This window comes from Podarcis melisellensis (assembly GCF_964234715.1).
Source record: "Podarcis melisellensis genome assembly, chromosome: 4".
Lineage (NCBI taxonomy): Eukaryota > Metazoa > Chordata > Lepidosauria > Squamata > Lacertidae > Podarcis > Podarcis melisellensis.
In genome coordinates, this window is record NC_138531.1 from 21,500,310 (window position 1) to 21,518,386 (window position 18,077).

The window sequence follows — 18,077 nt, forward strand, 5'->3', positions numbered from 1 at the left end:
TAAGACTGTAAATGCCCTACTACTTCCATTGATAATTTCATTAGTGTTATGTATTGATGAATTCGGTAAAGGGTAGTTTGATAATAGAATTGAATAAAGGAAAAACTCAGGTATTAGAGGGGGAAAAGGTTAACACCAAAACCTGCAGAGATTATTTGTGAGCATGCTGTCAAGTCACAAACTGTCTATAAAATGAATGCATGGTGGTAAAACTGGACTTATTCTCCCTTCCAACTTTGGAGGCACATTTTGGGGGCAGGAGTGGGGAGGGGTGGAGTTTGCCAATACCTCATTACGCAGTGTTTGCTGCATAGCTAAACTAATCTGAATGGTACTATTATGCTGCTCTGCAGAAATTGTGGACTATGAAATTCAATCTGAAGTACTTTTAATGAGCATTCTGAACCTCGTTTCAACCCCTGCGAAGAAACAAGGGACACAGTGTGCTTTTGAATAGCTTGGAGGCTTTGGGGAGGGGGGGGAGATGCACTTCATTCAGTACTTGCAAAAGGGGGTGGGGAAGAAATAATGCCAGTTCTTTGTTTATACACCCGTTATGAAATTAGCCATTTGAAAAATATATACCCATATATATCATTTAAAAATTAGACTGGTTGAAATTATGCAGGTGGCCTCCTAGAGCTTAACAAATTTCACTGCTGTTGGGATACACAAGTACCACTTTATGTGTTGCTGCATAACCTCATTGTACTTGTTTTAGTACCATCTATCAGGTTAGGCATCCTGCCTCAGGTGCCAATTTTGGAGGTACCATTAAAGACAAAAAATTGTCAGTAGTTTAGCTTATGATGATACCTTTACTTCTATAAGGTACATCAAAATGACCTCTGTCAAGCTTTGTTCCTTACTTCCTTGTAATGTATAAGCCATTAGTGATAACAAACTCCCCTTCTACACACACACACACACACACACACGAGAGAGAGAGAGAGAAATTGCTATGTAAGTAGCTCAGGTGTTTCTGAGTATACACACAGTGCTTAAAAAATAAATAAATGAGGTGCCAGTACTCATACATTGATAGAAGTTCTGTGGGTACCAACACAAAATGGCTGCCATGGATAGCAAAAGAAACGGTGATGGTACTCCACATCAGTGAGTTCATACCCTCCAACATTTCTCCAGTGAAAATAAGGATGCCTTGTTCCAAAACAATAATAATATTATACCCTGCCCAACTGACTGGGTTGCCCCAGCCACTCTGGGCAACTTTCAACATGCATAAAAACACAATAAAGCATTAAACATTTAAAAAACTTCCCTAGGCAGGGCTGCCTTCAGATGTCTTCTAAAGGTTGTATGGTTAGTTATCTCCTTTGCTCGTGAGTTGCATATGCTCCGACATTTCTCTGACGAAAATAGGGATGTCCTAAGGAAAAGTAAGACATTCCAGGATCAAATCAGAAACCGGGAAGGCTTCTGTAAATCCAGGACAGTCCCTGGAAAATAGGGGACACTTCAGGGGTGTGTGAGTTCTATTACATAGAAAATGTCCTCTCTGTGTGCACACAAACTCACATACTGACTTGGCATGCTGGATCACCTCCAGTTGGTTGCATTCAGAGAGTTGCTTGTTCATTTGAATTGCATGTTACTTCAAAATAATGGCAAGATGTTTTCAAGATTTACTCTTTGACCTTGAGATCCATTCCCACAAAGCGTGTTCTCCTTTATGGAGAGCATGTGTTGAGGTGGGGGCTGCCAGGACACTCCAATGTTGGGGGCGGGCTAATTGATCGTTGGCCACTGATGCGATTGGGGCTTCCCTTGTTGTTGGGAAGAAGTTAACGTTGCCATTTGTTGACTGACAGCCAGAAATGCTAAAACTCCTTGCACGAGGCTAGGGCTTCCTCTTTTTGACCGTGCATCGGATTGCCCGTGCCCCCCTCCTTAGAATTACGGTTGTTCGCTTTGACCTTGCTATGCCTGTCATGGGGTCGTCTGTTCTTGGGGCAGGGGCCCAGTAGGAATTTTGTCCATCTGGCTGATTGGCTGGGGCCATTTGGTTTTTGCCTACTGCGTAGCAAATCGTCACAACTTGTAAGGTTGTGGTTAGGCATTGGTTTATGGTTTGGTTGGTTGAGGGGCAGTGGTTGAGTGCCTGCCCTTGGTAGGTTGAGTGCCTGCCCCTCTAATGCTGCTGCTGCAAGGGATTCCGTTAAAGCAATTGGGGGCTAACTATTGCTCAAAGGGGCTCGGGCCATAGCAATGAGCTCCTGGTTGCATTTGGGGTGAGGGCAGGTTCCCTGCTCCGTCGCTACCCCCAAGTGTATTCCCCTATTCTGACTTTCGCATCGTGTGGAATGTCAGTCTGTCCCACATGGTGGGGGCAGATAGTTGCAACCAATGCCTAAGTAACCACTCACAAATTTGTATGTTAATAAAGTTGTGGCCAAAATTATGCCAAAAATCTTAAACAAAAAATTCTGTGTGATGTGTGAGTTATTGGGGTGGCCCTGGGGACCTCGGCACGCAATATGTTATAAAGGCCACTTTAGCTGGCTTTAAAAAACATATGTACAGTGGTACCTCGGGTTACATACGCTTCACGTTACATACGCTTCAGGTTACAGACTCTGCTAACCCAGAAATAGTACCTTGGGTTAAGAACTTTGCTTCAGGATGAGAACAGAAATCGTGCTCTGGCGGCGTGGTGGCAGCAGCAGCAGGCCCCATTAGCTAAAGTGGTGCTTCAGGTTAAGAACAGTTTCAGGTTAAGAACGGACGTCCGGAACGAATTAAGTACATAACCAGAGATACCACTGTAGTAGCTTTTATTAATGATAGCTAAATGGGATCTTCATTTCCAGAGTCAATATTACTTCCCTGGACCAGTTTCAGAGAAAAACACAGTTATTGAATTCATGTTTGTGGACTTCTAAATGCTGGCTACTGGATTGATTCATCATCAACCTGAAAATTAATTCTTAAGGTTCAGGAGAAGAGAGGAAAAACTCCCTTCTCATTACATACAACTTTCATTTTTAAGCAATATTGTTAAAAACTCCTTGGGACTTTTTTAAAAAAATGTTCCAGTTACAGATAGGTCGCCGTGTTGGTCTGCCATAGTCAAAACAAAAAAATTCCTTCCAGTAGCACAGTAACACCATTACTGGCCCCAACAACATCGCACATACCATCTCAGGACTATTTAATTGCTCATCGTCTAACATTGTGTATGCCATCAAATGCCAACAGTGTCCTTCAGCTCTCTATATTGGACAAACAGGCCAAACCTTACACCAAAGAATAAACGGACATAAATCTGACATCAGGAATCACAAGACAGAGAAACCAGTAGAAGAACACTTCAATCTCCCAGGACATTCTATACAAGATCTCAAAGTAGCTGTTTTACTACAAAGAAATTTCAGAAATAGACTGGAAAGAGAAGCTGCTGAATTGCAACTTATTACCAAACTTAAAACCATGGAGAGACCTGGTCTGAACAAAGACATTGGATTCTTATCTCATTATACATGACAAAGCCATTTTTCACCTTCTCACCCCTTGCTTTTTCCTGTAAGACCTATTGCAGTCGTTAAGAGTCGTCAACAGGCTCATCACAGCTATCTGCCAATCACCCATTCCTACCACCCTTCTGAGTAATACCCCTCCCCACCTTCTCACTATATAGAAGGGTCTGGTAACTTCTGTTTCAGTGTATCTGAAGAAGTGTGCATGCACACGAAAGCTCATACCAAGAACTAACTTAGTTGGTCTTTAAGGTGCTACTGGAAGGAAATTTTTTGTTTTAAAAAAAATGTAACGCACTCATGGGCAGATAAGCAAACAGAACTTGTTTCCTTTCAAATGATTTTCATTCTCAAGTTACTAATAACAAGAGACATTTGGTGTTTTATCTTTAAAAATGATTCTACAGACAAGGTAATTCCTGAAAAAGGTGATTGAACGATAGTTATAATAATCAAAACTGCCTCAAAACTAGATTCTGTACAAAGTTAAATAGAAGCCAGGAAGCAAAGAGAAGCAAATGTAAGACGTGCAATAAAATGATCAATGTGATCAAAATGAGATTCAGAAAAACCCAACCGAGTAGTAGAATTAAGAATGGAGTTTGGGTTTGATTCTCCCAGCCCTCTCTTCACTTGGATTAATAGAAAACCCGTTGCTGCACTGTGTGTTGGGAGCGCCATTAATGAACCTTTCACATTGGTAGCATCTGAAAAGTAATGAAGCAGAGAAAAAACCAAACTAGGGCAGGGGAGAATTGCAATAATCAAACGTTGAGGAAAGAAATAACTTGTAATGTTTAAAAAGTAGGTATGGGAAAGTCTGAAGAAAAGAAGAAAAAGAAAGAGGTGTTGAAGACGACTCTTAAGGTTCTGTGCTTGGGGTAAAGAAAAGAAAAGAAACATTACTCCACAGTGAGAGAAAAAGCACAGTGATTAATGATAAAAGTATCAGATAATGTGGAAAGAACAAGTAATGAAGTATTTGGAGCCAATCAGTGTTAATGCCTGCATCCCATTTTGTTATTAAATAAAATTAGATTTTATCTCCATATAGAAAAATGGCTGACTGGGATACTTTAAAACCCTACGAAACCTCTATTTTGTTATTAGAGCTTTAATGGAGTTCAAGGGATTCAATAGCCTATGAGAAACTTTGCTTACAAAATCATAATCCAAAATCACTTGAGGTGGATTAAAAACTGTGTTGATAGCAGTGTCTAACTGGGCTGATGAAGAATATCTTTAAATTAGAAGGATCAGTTTGCTCAAAGAAGCAGTGGATTAAAAAGAAAAAGCTTCCAGGACATGGGTTCTGTAAACATTGCTGAACATTTTTCTCCTTCAACCACTTCCTTATTGAAAGGTCATCTCGAAGAATGAGGTACACACAGTTCTTGACCATAGAAGAAGAAAATCTGTTTATTGATTGAGAACTTCTTTAGGGTCAAGCAAATGTTAAAGCTATTGGAGACCCTGAGCTTTTTCTAATGAAAGAAGAATAAATACCCTTGTTCAAGGCTTGGCAGGGTTGGGGGGGGGAGAGACTGAGACTGAGCAGAGTGGAAGTGACTAGCAGACATGAAGAATGCTGAACACATAATTTAGGCGGTAACGCTAAACACACGTAGGAAAAAACTAAGCCCAACTGAGCACAGTGGGACTTTCTTCTGAGTGAACATGCATAGGATTTTACTGTGAACTCCCCTCATTTGAATGGAATATATATATCTGAAGCCAGAAAGGTCAACAGTTTCTCGAGCCTGAAATGGCTGATGACCCTGGAGAGGGGCTCTGTGGGTTGGGGATGGGGTGAGTCAGATCCCAGGGTAGTCACCCAGCACTCTGCTCTGCTCACCCACTTCACCCCAGCTCCTGTTTCTCTCTTCACCTCTTCTCCCATCTCAGCATCGCTCCTCAGCATTGCCAGGGCACACCCCAGCCCATCCTCTCAGGAGAAGTCAGGTGCTCCGTCCAGTTCATAGGTGCTGCTGTCACCTTCGTTGCCTAGGTCACAGAGACGCCAGCACAGGGACAAACAGACAACTCAGGTCCAGCCCGAGTTACCATTTGCTTCCCTGTTTCTGCACAGAAATTGGGTCCTCCCTTAAAGAGGGCACGTATTGCAGTGAGACCTGGAAAACCAACACCCTGTGTTGTGGGTGGGTATGATTGGACAGCCACAACACCCGATTGGTAGGTACCTCAAAGCTGGGTACAATCTGGCCAATGGGACGCAGTCCAAACGGTTCGAGGGACCTATTTATGCCCATGCACGTGACCCAAAGCTTCCTCTTTCGGCGCGTGCATTCGGAACACCTGCCCACCTCTCCCTACTTTTAGGGCATTTTGCGATTGACCTTGCTACGCCATCATCTGTCGTTGGGACAGGGGCATGGCAGGAATTTTCCCCACTTGGCTGATTGGCTGTTGCCATTTGGGTTTCACCTGCCATGTAGCAAATTGTCACAACTTGTAAGGTTGCGGATAGGCTCTGGTTCAGGTGATAGGGATGGGAGAATGCTCTCGCCATCCCTATGTGAAGGGTACTCTGTTAAATGAATCCAGGGACTCGGTGGTTTGGTCAACCCCTGAGAGGGGGTTGTGCCCATGCCTGAGTCCAGGGGAACATTTGGGTGGCAGAGTTAGCCCGTTCCCAGCTTTCCGCTTATCCAGGTGTTCACCCTTGGCTGACCTATGCTAGAACCCTTGGTCAGCGCTACCTGCATGGCAGGGAGCTGGTCGAACCAGAGCCTATGCAACCAATCACTTTCTGTAATCAATAAAGTTGTGGCCTAAATTCTGCCATAAACCAAACCAAAATTTGAGTCAAGCGTGAATTAGGGGGGAGATTTCTGGGTCTGAACACACAAATTGTGCTTCGCCAGGAGCTGGGTGTGGTGGTGGGCCTTATTTTTCATTCTTTTTAAGGCTGCATGCATAATCAGATCAAAAATGATTCCTAAATTCATTGGAAGATAACACTTGGATTTTGCATCCTGGTGTGTTTAAGCATATTTGCATTTCTTCTTTCCCACAGTGTAGTCGTTACTCTGCTGTTTTTACTGTTTTGCATAATTTATTCTGATGCTGCTACTTGAGGGAAGGCAGAACAGGAAGTTGACGCTTCCGTTTCAGTCCAGTGTGTGTAACTTATTCAGCTCGACTGGTGTGGCTTCTGAAACTATTAAGATACGGATTTGTAAAGAAAAATGGCGGTGCGGTTTTGTGGAAATGGTTACAAGCTGAACTTTGAGAATGGCCATACAAATCTATTAACAGCAATGATCTACCTTGCTTAATCAGAAGAAGTGCAGAAATGAATATTGAGCACAGAGTGGCTTGTTACAAAAAAGTTGCACACATAACGAGTGTTCTGGGCCAGTTCTTGCCCATCTCAGTTCCAACAATCCTTGCGACAATACAAATAAGAAAAAGATCCACAACTGAGTCAGTACTCACAACACTTTGGCATCCAAATAAAAATAGCTACTGCTTTTCCTTCAATTGAACACCTAACTATAAATTAATTGCATTTTGTGCTCACCAAGGAAACTGGATTTATAACTTATTTTTCTTTTCATGTGGATGTACAGCGTGTAACCTTTTGTTGTTTTTAATTACAGCAAAGAGCACCAGGGAAGGTTTTGCTGGATGCAGTCTGCACTCACCTGAACCTTGTTGAAGGTGACTATTTTGGCCTTGAGTATCTGGATCATAAAAAGATCATGGTATGTGAAGAAGCATTTTATATGCATATTTTGTCAGTGTAAAAAACAACAACATGGGAGTGGGCTTGCAAGCACTTGCATTTAAAATGCTTCCCAGTTTTCTTATTCTGGTACTGGAGGAAGAAAATCAAAACTGGGCATATGCAGCTGGGTGTAGTTTTTAAATTTTATTTATTTAAAGTATTTCTAAACTGTCTTCCGAAGGCACTAGGGCAGTGTACAATAGACATAAAATTATTCAGAGAACAAAAACAATCAAATAACAGTAAATTGCATACTGAGATGCAACAGAACAATATAGAAAGTAAAAGCAGACACACTGCACAACCTTTTTAATGGTTAGAAAAATCACCTGGTGCTTAAACATATTGTGAAATTGGCACTAACGTTACCTCTTTGGGGAGGGTATTCCAGAGTTGGGATACCACTGCAGAAAAGCCCCTCTCCTTAGTGCTAACTTCCACATGTTTTAGAACTACATGTGAACATGTACCATATTTTTCGCTCTATGGGGCGCACCTAGTTTTTTGGGGGGGAGGGATAAAGAAAAAAAATTATTCCCCCCCCCCAGGGGCTGGGGCGGGGGAAGCCTGAGCTTCCCCCGACCCCAGCCCCCTGAACAGGCTGCTATCCGCAAGCCTGGGGAGCCAGGCAGGAACTCCCGCCAGGCTCCCCAGGCTTGCGGATATCTGTCCGAAGCCCGGGGCGTGCTGCTCAGCGTGCCCCAGGCTTCAGGATGCAGGCTGCTATCCGCAAGCCTGGGGGGCTCGGAGGGAAGTCACGCCGGGCTCCCCAGGCTTGCGGATATCTGCCCGAAGCCTGGGGCGCACTCCGCTGCGCTCCCCGGGTTTCGGGCTGCAGGCTGCTGTCCGCAAGCCTTGGGAGCCCGGCGGGAAGTCGCACCGGGCTCCCAAGGCTTGCGGATAGCTTCCTGAAGCCTGGAGAGCGAGAGGGGTCCGTGTGCACCGACCCCTCTCACTCTCCAGGCTTCAGCAAAAGCCTGCATTCGCCCCATAGGACACACACACATTTCCCCTTCATTTTTGGAGGGGGAATTGCGCGTCCTATAGGGCGAAAAATACGGCAATTTGTGTACAGAGTTGTTATTAGCATAACAGAATCATAAGCTCTATCAGAAGGGTTTTTTTTAAAAAAAGTTGGTTAAAACAAGAAAGCTGCTGTCTTTATATATAGATGATGAATGTTGAATAGTCTCCATATAATCTGCAATATCTTTGTCCAAACTGCGTTCCAGTAAATGGCATTTGTTTTGTCCTTTCATTGGTTTATCTCTGCTAGCAGAGTACTGCTAGAAAAATTGGACCACCTATCATAGCTTGGCACTGGCTTCCTATACTACCCTTTTGACTGGGATAAATTCATATATTGCTGGCAAGGAGATTCTGACCTGAGTTGCTTCTTATCCATTTCCAGTTGTAATCTCTGTGCGAAAAATAACAAGGCACAGTTACCTCCTCTTGTGCAGGATGCCCAGTCATTTGTAGCTTAGTTACTCATTTTCTTTAGGAAATTGGCAGTGCACAACATTCTTCACTGTGCCAAATGTGAAGCTAAAAAAACAAGATGTAGAGTTAATGGAATGCCGTCAAACATTATGGTGTTGCTAACAAATAAATGACCAGTGCTTTAAAGGTTTTTATTGGCTAGCAAAAATACGGTTTTAAAAAAAGCTTGCTTTTCAAATTGCATCTCAAAGGAATTATTTATACATTTCATGTGCTTAAGAAAAGAACCTTGAAATGAAAAATCCCTTTGTTAAATTGCTATTTTAGCTCTTTAATAATATAAAAAGGGGGGGCTGAATAATTTAAATATTTCTCAGGTTTTTTGGGTTTTCTTAAAATGTGGCTCCTGGGGCTATGCGTCTGTAACAAGGACACTGGAAATGAGTTTTGCCTTTGCATAATTTACAGCTGCTCAAGGTCACACTTAACAAATATGCGTACAGGTAACTCGCAGCTTATGTGCATTTAACTTAACGGCGCATTCAGCTTTACTACATACTTTGCAAAGTTTGAAAAAAATAAAAGGGAGAGGGGGCGGAACCCCATGTGTTTTTATTGTATGTGATTTTTGGCTTTACGTACTAGCCCCAAAGAGTCACCTGTATTCCTTTCTAAAGCCTATTTTTTAAATAGTTCATTTCCAGGAGAAAGGTGAAATTTTTTTTTGTAAGAAACATATGTTATAGATTTATTTATTTTTAAATGAATGCATGCTCATTTAATGCGGCAGCCCTATACCTATTTATCTGGGAGTAATCTACTGTGACTTACTTCTGAGTAGACATGTATTGGTTTGTGATATAGAAGTTGCATCTAAACCCAACCAAGCATGTATATTCGATTAATATTAATGTGACATGTTACTGATATCACAATCCTGTGCATGTCTGCTCAGAAGATAGTCCCATTGAATTCAGTGGGGTTTACTCCCTGGTAACTGTGTGTAGTATTAAAGAATGAACCTGTTATCTCTTGTTTTGTAAAGATGGTCAGCTTCACCTGTATCTTCAGCTTCACACCTTTCCAGGTGTGTTCAGCTTTCATTCATGCACCAGGAATTTGTGAAAGCATCATCAAATGTTGCTCAGACCAAATAGCCTTTATATTATGAAAGCTGCATGTTTACTACTCTCCCTATGGAATTATTGGATGCTACTTTGATAGCAGAGGAATTCACATAAGAGCCCTGCTGCATCAAGCCAAAGGTCCCATGCTGTTTTCCTCAGTGACCAACCAGATGCAGTAGCCCTCTCTGATAGTCGGCCCCCAGGACTGGTGTTCAAAGGCATACTTCCACTTAGTCATATAGCTATCATGACTAATAGTCATATTTCCCCATGAGTATTTTAATGGCACAGCTCTCTACTTGCCTCCTGCAACAGGGAAGGCTAGAACCAGCTTGTGTAAGCGATGCATCTAATTGACTGGCCAACCAGCAAGCCACCCAGCCCAGGGACTGATCAGAGTGGCAGAAGCCACAATGGAGGGATAAGATCATTTAGCTTTTCTCTTTGGTCACTACTCTGGGTGTTTAACACTGCCATGATCCTCACCCTTTGTATGTGCTTTCTATATTCCCAAATTACCTAAGAAGCATGGAATAGAGCTACAGGAGAGTAGCAGCTGTACCACCCTCACAACATTATGTAGTTTAACAGCCTTGTCCCATTTTTCAATGGGAGGTTTTTGTGACTGTTCATTCCCCTACTAGTTGAGGTTTTGCCATGGTCTTTAAATTTTCGAATGCTTCTTGTTACATACACTTCAGGGCCCTTTGGTTGAGGTTTAATGGCGGTTTAGGCTTTTAGTTTCCCTTGGCAGAGAAAGAGGAATCTGAAAGCAGAAAAATGTGTGCTGGGTGACTGACTGGCTGGCTGTTAAAATGTGGTGAAGACTGCTGCATGCTGTATCAAATAATTTAGTTGTCTACACCGTGTTGCTATATTTGCAGAGATGATCGTGTGCATTTCTCCCTCCTTCCCCTAGGTATGGTTGGATCTTTTGAAACCTATCGTGAAACAGATCAGAAGTACGTAAGAATGGGAACCATTTATATTATATTTGCAGAAACAAAGAAAGTCAGTAGACTTGATGGCAGGATTTAAATAAACATTCACATTATTAGTATTAGAAAATGTTTAGAAAATAGTGAAATATTACAGTGTATCTACTTTTATTTTTAGGTTTTTTAGGCTTGATGTTATGTGTTATTAATAACTTTTTCTGTTAGGAGATAGCAAAGCGGGTGAAAAGAGAAACAAACTAGAAGCGGAAGTTGGGGGAAGCCCTGGAGCGGAGGGAGGGAGGACTATATAATATTTGTTAAGAAATTGAGATGTAGGTAATGAATGAAAAAGGAAAATGAATAAAAATTTTAAAAGAAGTATGTACCGACAGTTTGCTTCATATAGATAAGACAAGCGTGAATCCATAAACAACTCAGCTCTTTCCAATATTTGGTGCAGAGCAAGAGAATGACATCTCTTTTTACCCACCTTCTTCCATGGACGCTCAGGTGGTAGCATTCTGATAGGGCGTATGTATGTAAAATTCAACATGTGTAGGCCCTGATTGCATGGTCAGTGCCAAGATTGTATCTGGGCTGCTGAGCATGCAAAGTGGGTATACAGAAATTGGACTTTAATAAGCAGGTCCTGTTCAGATATTGTACCCCTGTGTGGAAGTCCAGGAATGTTGGAGGCAGGACAAGCTAAGCAAGGTGCACTCTCACCTCTCGCTACACATACAGGATAGATCCAGTCCATGGCGTGTTTGTGTATGTGTGTGTGTACACACAGATCACACTAACACACACTGTCCTCGGCAATATCCTGAGAAGTCTCTCTCAGCAGCCATTCTCCTCACACACAGAGAAGAAAACAGTCAAACGACAGCTACAGGAATAACAGTCACAACAGAATAGAATGCCTCTCTCATGTGACTCACTGTCAGCATGAGAGCTACTGTCAAAGGAAAAACCCCAAGCTAAAAACACATGGCAATTCAACATAAGTAAACAATTCCCATTTCAGGAAATCAAACCATTTTCCTTAACAGTACAGACCATAGTTTACTTGAACTGGATCAGGGGACTACTAGTTCCTTTCGAATGCCGTGTATTGTTTTGACTTTGTGATGGTGAAGTGTTTTATATGCTACCTTTCTTGCAGAACTTTACGAAATTGTTGAGCAGACTGCTTATCCAAATTAGGTTCTGACAATAGCCACTGGCAGCTTTATTTGCCAGTTGCAAAACAGGCTAGATACATGGACGTGAATGCTGACTTACACCTTGAATTAATTTATGTTGCATTAGTTTCTCCTGGTTCAAAGCCTGTCAATGTAGCTTTGAAAAAGAATATGCTATAATGATTGAAACCATTTGCTTACCCCCGTGCATCTCTCTTTCTTCAGAACATTGCAGCAAGTCACAGGGGGTGGTTTCAGAAAGAAGGTTAGAAGCTAGTCAAGTTTGGCAATTTATGTCTGCAGTCCTTAAGAATTTAGCTTTGCAGATGAGGTGGCTGAATACACTTCAGTTGTTGGTTGTTGCATTTTGTTAATGTTCCCACACATACATTCCCCACATGTAGTGAATTATTCCTTTAAGGAAGAGTATTTTTAAAAAATCACATCTTCATTGAGGCCTTCCTTTTTTTCCAGTATAACAATATAATTGCATACAAATAATCAGCATCAGCAATACAACATAAAGTACAAAAGACAGTATGATGGGATAAACCTGGCCCTGCAATTTTCAAAACACAAACCAGTATTGTGTTCTTAACATACACAAAGCATAACAGTTGTACAACGGTGCAGTATAGCTTTCTGCAGTGTCTACTACAGAGTTGACACCTTCCCATTTGGAACCCAGGTTTGAACAACCCTAGACATAGTTCTAAAGAAATTATTTTGGGATACTCACACCATCATGGGTCGGTCAGCTTCCGCATTTAATCAGACGATGGCAACCATAACTGAAGAAGTGTAGGGAAGGGGGACACTATTAGCCATTGTTTTATTATGTGGTTGGAAGCGGACGTAGAGATCATCTGAGCACAAATGCCCACACTGCCTTTAGTTTTATTAAAAATAAAAGGGCTTTCAGGCTTGGAGTTCTGGTCTGAGATTGTTGCATTGTCATGCTGTGAAGAAAGGAGAATCGTTGTTCTGGCTGGGACTAATGGGAGTGTAATCAAAAGTGTTCTGGAAGGGCACCAGGTTTGGGAGCTAGGTGGGCCAACAGACTGGGAGTATAAGGCAACTTTCTATGTTCTTAACACAGCAGCACACACTTGCCAGTGGCCATTCTGATCTGCAAGGATCAGAAAAACATTGAAAGCCATCTTTGTGCTATTATTTTGGCAAAATAAGTCTTGGCTCAAAGTGAATGGGTGTCCAATGGTAATTGTGGTTGATGGGTACTAGTCACACCTGAGTTCAGACAAAGGTGTTTGTTTGAGCAGGAGGAAACTACTTAAGTCAGAATTTTAGGTTTCTTCTCACCCATCCTCCTTTTCTTCCCCCTAGGGCCTAAGCATGTGATTCTAAAATTCGTGGTGAAATTCTTCCCGCCTGATCATGCTCAACTGCAAGAGGAGTTAACAAGGTCAGTACTGCCATCCGTTTTCATTTGTCGTTCATTAAAGGAGGGGATTGACAGCTACTTGAAGCATGCAAGAAAATAAACCAGATTATGACAGGGGGTTAGGAGTTCATTTTGAATTGGATTCCAGTGCCTGGTCTGACATTAATCTGGATGGGGCCACTGGCTGGTATAGCAAGGAAAGGGCTTAGAGACCTCAACAGTTTGGCCCTCTTCTCTCCTGGATTGCCAGGAGGATGCCATTTGTGGCTTCAGCTTTCAGTGACATTTTGGATGCCTCTGTAAATGTGTGGACTGTCCATTGTAACTGCAGTTTCCATGACACCCACATGCTGTAGACATTTAATTCATGTGCAAGGCTGTTCAAGGGCTATAGGGCACCTGTGGTCTTCACACTATATTTTGGTGTCCATATGTCCTCTCCAGTTCTGAGAGACCATGGAATCAGTATCTGGCCCAAGTTGTAGGTATAAACATCTCCATCCTCCTACAAGTTTAGTTGCGCTTCTCTGTATTCCAGTTCTGTAATGAGTTTTCTATTTTAAAATTGGGAAAGAGTTTTTTTGTGTACAGGATAAACTGTATAATCTTCAGGGTGTGCACCTCTAGTGAATATGTAAATGACATACTTTAGCGGGAGGGTTTTACTGTTTCAAATTCTCCTAACATTATAGCGAGCCGCTACTATTGCCAAATGCTGAGTTTCAGTAGTATATATTAGTAATTTTAATTGCTCTTACTTATCTGTACCTCTTTGAAGTTTTAGCATCACTTTTTCTGTTTCATCTGATTTTCCCCCCTCCATGATTTCCCGCTTCTTAAACTACTAAGAAGGGTTGGTGGTGGTAGGATTATGGGTGGAGAATACTGTTTATATTCCTGAAAGACAATAAAGGCAGGTAACAACAGTCCTGGAAGCTTATCTCAAGTAGCAGGCAAGGCCCTGGAGCAAATATTAAAAGGAAGAACAGTGAATGGAAAATACTCGTCGTTATTCATTTATTCATTTGCTTTTTTAATATGCTGGTTTTCAGGTATAGGCAACCCCTGAAAGTTCTGGAAGAAACTAGCAGATGGAACATAGGGCAGCACAGGTTCTTTAAAAAATCAAAGACCAGACTAATCTGATACCCTTTTCTGAGAAGATGGCTCTCACTTGCTCTCTGAATAAGAAAAAGGTGGTGGAAATTTCAGAGAGAGTGGCCACGTTCTTATGCAATGCTAAACTTTTTCTTTTTTTAAAGATTAATTTAATAAGGCAGCCAAACTGCAATCTAACAGTGCCTTAAGCACTTGGTAGACTTTTTGTTTCTTTTTTTAAAAGCCCAATATCCAACATAAATAGGATATAATGTTTTCTGGTGCAATTGTTAGCCTACATAGCTTATGAGTTTGTTTTAAAGGGGGGGGGGTATCATTTGGTGGTTAAAAATGTGAAATTCCTGCAACAACTAGATTTATTTATTACCTATCTTGCCTCTCATCACTCCTCCCAGGAGCTTCTAGTGGGATACATGGTTCTGCTCTGTCTTCACAACAGCCCTGTGAGGTAGTTTAGGCTAAGGGGTGGCGAATGGCCTGAAGTTGCCCTGTGAATGTCAAAACTAAACAGAGATTTGACTCCAGGCCCTAGTCCAACCACTGCACTCTGTTGACAATTGTTGTTTTGCTAGTTGCAAGTTCAGGAAATCCAGATGGTGTTTATATTTCAGACACCCATAATTTGAAAGGTGAGAATTAATTCCATGAAGACTGTACAACCGCTACATTATTTTGCAGTTGTCTCTTGTTTGCAAAGTGGAAGGGATCATTGCTAAATCTCCCCATGTTATCAAGTAATGAATTAACATTTTGATTTCATAGATGTCCTTGCCACTCCATGGAAGCCTTCTTCATTCCTCCACTGCTTTTTCTTTTTGTGTTTTCAGGTACTTATTTGCACTGCAGGTAAAGCAGGATTTAGCACAAGGAAGACTAACCTGTAACGACACCAGTGCTGCTCTCTTAATCTCACACATCGTACAGTGTAAGTAAAACTTGCTCATCTCCAAACCCTTCCTGCATTTTGAAGAATAAGGTGCTTGTTCCCCAGGTAGAATACTGACTTATGAATACATTTTCAATAGATTAAGGTCAGTTGCCATATCCATAAAGGTATGTTCACAAAGATACATTGGGCTAGTATCTGAGTAGCATCCATTTTCTTCAGGTCATTTCAAAATACTATGGCAAAAATGGAAGCAGGAAGGAATCGCTGTTTGCTTGTTTCTTTCAATATTCTTTGCCACTGGAATGTGTATAATGGAAATGGGATTAATAAATAACACACACACACACACATGTAGATATCACACACACACACACCTGGTGGGATTTAGAGTATTCACTTTCAGTTAGCGCAGGTAGAATTCGCCCTTCATAATTTGTCTGCTAGATTAGCAGCTAATTCATGGTGGTATCTGTTGTGAGGCATTTTCTGTTGTGGTTACCTTCATATGGTTTTGATGGGCCTGCGTGTGGTTTTCTGTGCTCTCCTATGTGTGACAAGAACCTTATACACGTCTTTCCTCATTAGTGTAAATGTGACATGTGCCAGCAAAAATGCCTGAAAGAGAACTACAGTGAGAGCCACATGCCACTATTTTTCTTCATCAAAGTTTCTGCATTTCTCAGTGCATTTTCTCTCCAGAGTATCTCTAACTAGTTATCATCTTCTGTGCCAAATCTTCCCTGTCCTGTCTCATATGTGTCATCCGAGTAAGATGAAACTTGTAGGGATAGAAATGCAGACCAGCGGACAGGGTGAGGCTGCAGAAGTCGGGCTGTTGTCACATGGCACCCAATTATCAATTCTTTCATTTATTATCATAGTTTAACCGCTGTTTGGGGTGTCACCCTCTGGATTTTCTACTCTGGGCATCACATTGCCATCTACTATTCCCACAGAAGTCCTGTAGCAGAAGAAAAACAGGCCTTTTGAGAAAAGCAGCTGTAAAGAACAGCATGCTTTGTGATACGCTGGAAAACGCTGCATGTTTTCAAGAGGAGCTTGTGTAATTTGCTGAACCCTCAGAAATCTCACTGATGTGGTTTGATCCCAATGGATCCTTGCTAATTGACAGCAGACCCTACAGCTCAGTATCCTTCCTCCCTGTTTTCAGTCCTTTGCATGAAATGTTCAGGACCACAAGTACAGTGCTCTGTTATTCACTGCTCACTGCATCTTTTAGGATTTTCTGTTCGAATCCATACAACTTAAGAGTGCATCCTATTGAACTCAGTAGAGCTTACTGATAAATAAACATGCATTGGAATAGACTGCCTCATACATTTCACCTATTTGAGTGCACTTTCCCCCCCCCCCTCCCTAGCTGAGATTGGGGATTTTGATGAAACCATTGATCGTGAACACTTAGCAAAGAACAAGTATATACCTCAGCAAGAAGCATTAGACGACAAAATCATGGAATTTCATCGTAATCACATGTAAGTATTACTATTCAATGCTTAAGTAATGGCATTCTTAGTGCTGTTGTCTTATTAAGCAGGACTTTTGTCCTTAGGCTTTATAATCTAAGAAAACCAGCAGAAAGGTTTGAGGAGAAGACAGGGCTTCATAACAGAGTAGAGAAAGAGAGCAGAGGTGATAACAAACAGCAGAAAGAATGGAAGTTTTGCGTTCCAGTAAGGCATTGCAGAAGTGGTTTTGGGGATGGATGAAAAATTAAAGGGAGAAAGACAATGTTTGATGTATAAGTACCTGTGTAGTAGAAAGCACAAAAACTAGACTCTGGAGTAGGACACAAAGGAAAGAAGGCGAGTCTCTGTTTTTCCTCAGCTTACTCGTTTCTTCTTTTGTTTTACATTTATTTATCCAGTTTGTGAATAGCAAAACCTTTTGTGTTGTTTTAACTACTTGTGTAGGTCAAAACTTTTTCCTGGGAGTTCACAGAGGTGTTTGGGTATAGTATAAACTCATCACCTTTTGCGGGGGCGGGGGGGGGAGAGAATTCATTTATAACATCAACTACAAAATCGTATTCAATTGCCAATGGGAAATCTTGTTTATCACCATTGGGAAATGGTTCATTTCCTAAATGGGAGATTCCAGGTTTGAGAAGATACACAAAGTTGTGTTGTAGAGGAACAGGAAGTGTGAGAAGGTTGCATGTCTTCATTTTGCTTCACTGGTACACCGGAAACTACTCTTTGACTGGTTAAAATATGAACGATCACAATCTAGTGTACCAGTTGTTGCTCCAGCAGATAGTCACAAAGCATGCAAGGATGTGCAATAGATATGAAATTTATTTGTACTAGGTCTTTCAAACCATCAAATTGGTGCTAGGGTCTGTTTCACAGCGACTTTGTATGCAAGTCTGAACAGGAAACAACATCTGCCGTGAAAAGCTCTAACGGTTCTTTTAAACCTTCTTTGTCCTGTGTAAAACCAATTATCATTCCTTCAGTGGACAGACACCAGCAGAATCAGATTTCCAGCTGCTTGAGATTTCCCGTCGTTTGGAAATGTACGGAATCCGATTGCATCCAGCCAAGGACAGGGAAGGAACTAAGATAAACCTGGCAGTTGCCCATACAGGCATTCTGGTGTTTCAGGTGAGAAGCTCTGATCATAGTTCAGTCTAGACTGCAAATGAGTAGGAGTCAGCTCAGAGCTGCTATCTTGTGAGATCCAGTCTGCTAGTACCCTATAGCA

The 18,077-nt window shown here is 41.7% G+C and overlaps 1 protein-coding gene across 7 annotated transcripts in view; it reads left to right on the forward strand.

Annotated features, from left to right (window-relative positions):
* Window positions 1-18,077, forward strand: part of FARP1 (FERM, ARH/RhoGEF and pleckstrin domain protein 1) — a 182,785-nt gene that overhangs the window by 100,978 nt on the left and 63,730 nt on the right. For all 7 annotated transcript variants that reach the window (XM_081908171.1, XM_081908172.1, XM_081908169.1 and 4 more), the window contains exons 3-8: window positions 7,121-7,225; window positions 10,738-10,780; window positions 13,285-13,363; window positions 15,289-15,386; window positions 16,732-16,846; window positions 17,830-17,977. In XM_081908171.1, the coding sequence (XP_081764297.1) occupies window positions 7,121-7,225; window positions 10,738-10,780; window positions 13,285-13,363; window positions 15,289-15,386; window positions 16,732-16,846; window positions 17,830-17,977 (588 nt within the window). The remainder of the gene's footprint in view (window positions 1-7,120; window positions 7,226-10,737; window positions 10,781-13,284; window positions 13,364-15,288; window positions 15,387-16,731; window positions 16,847-17,829; window positions 17,978-18,077) is intronic.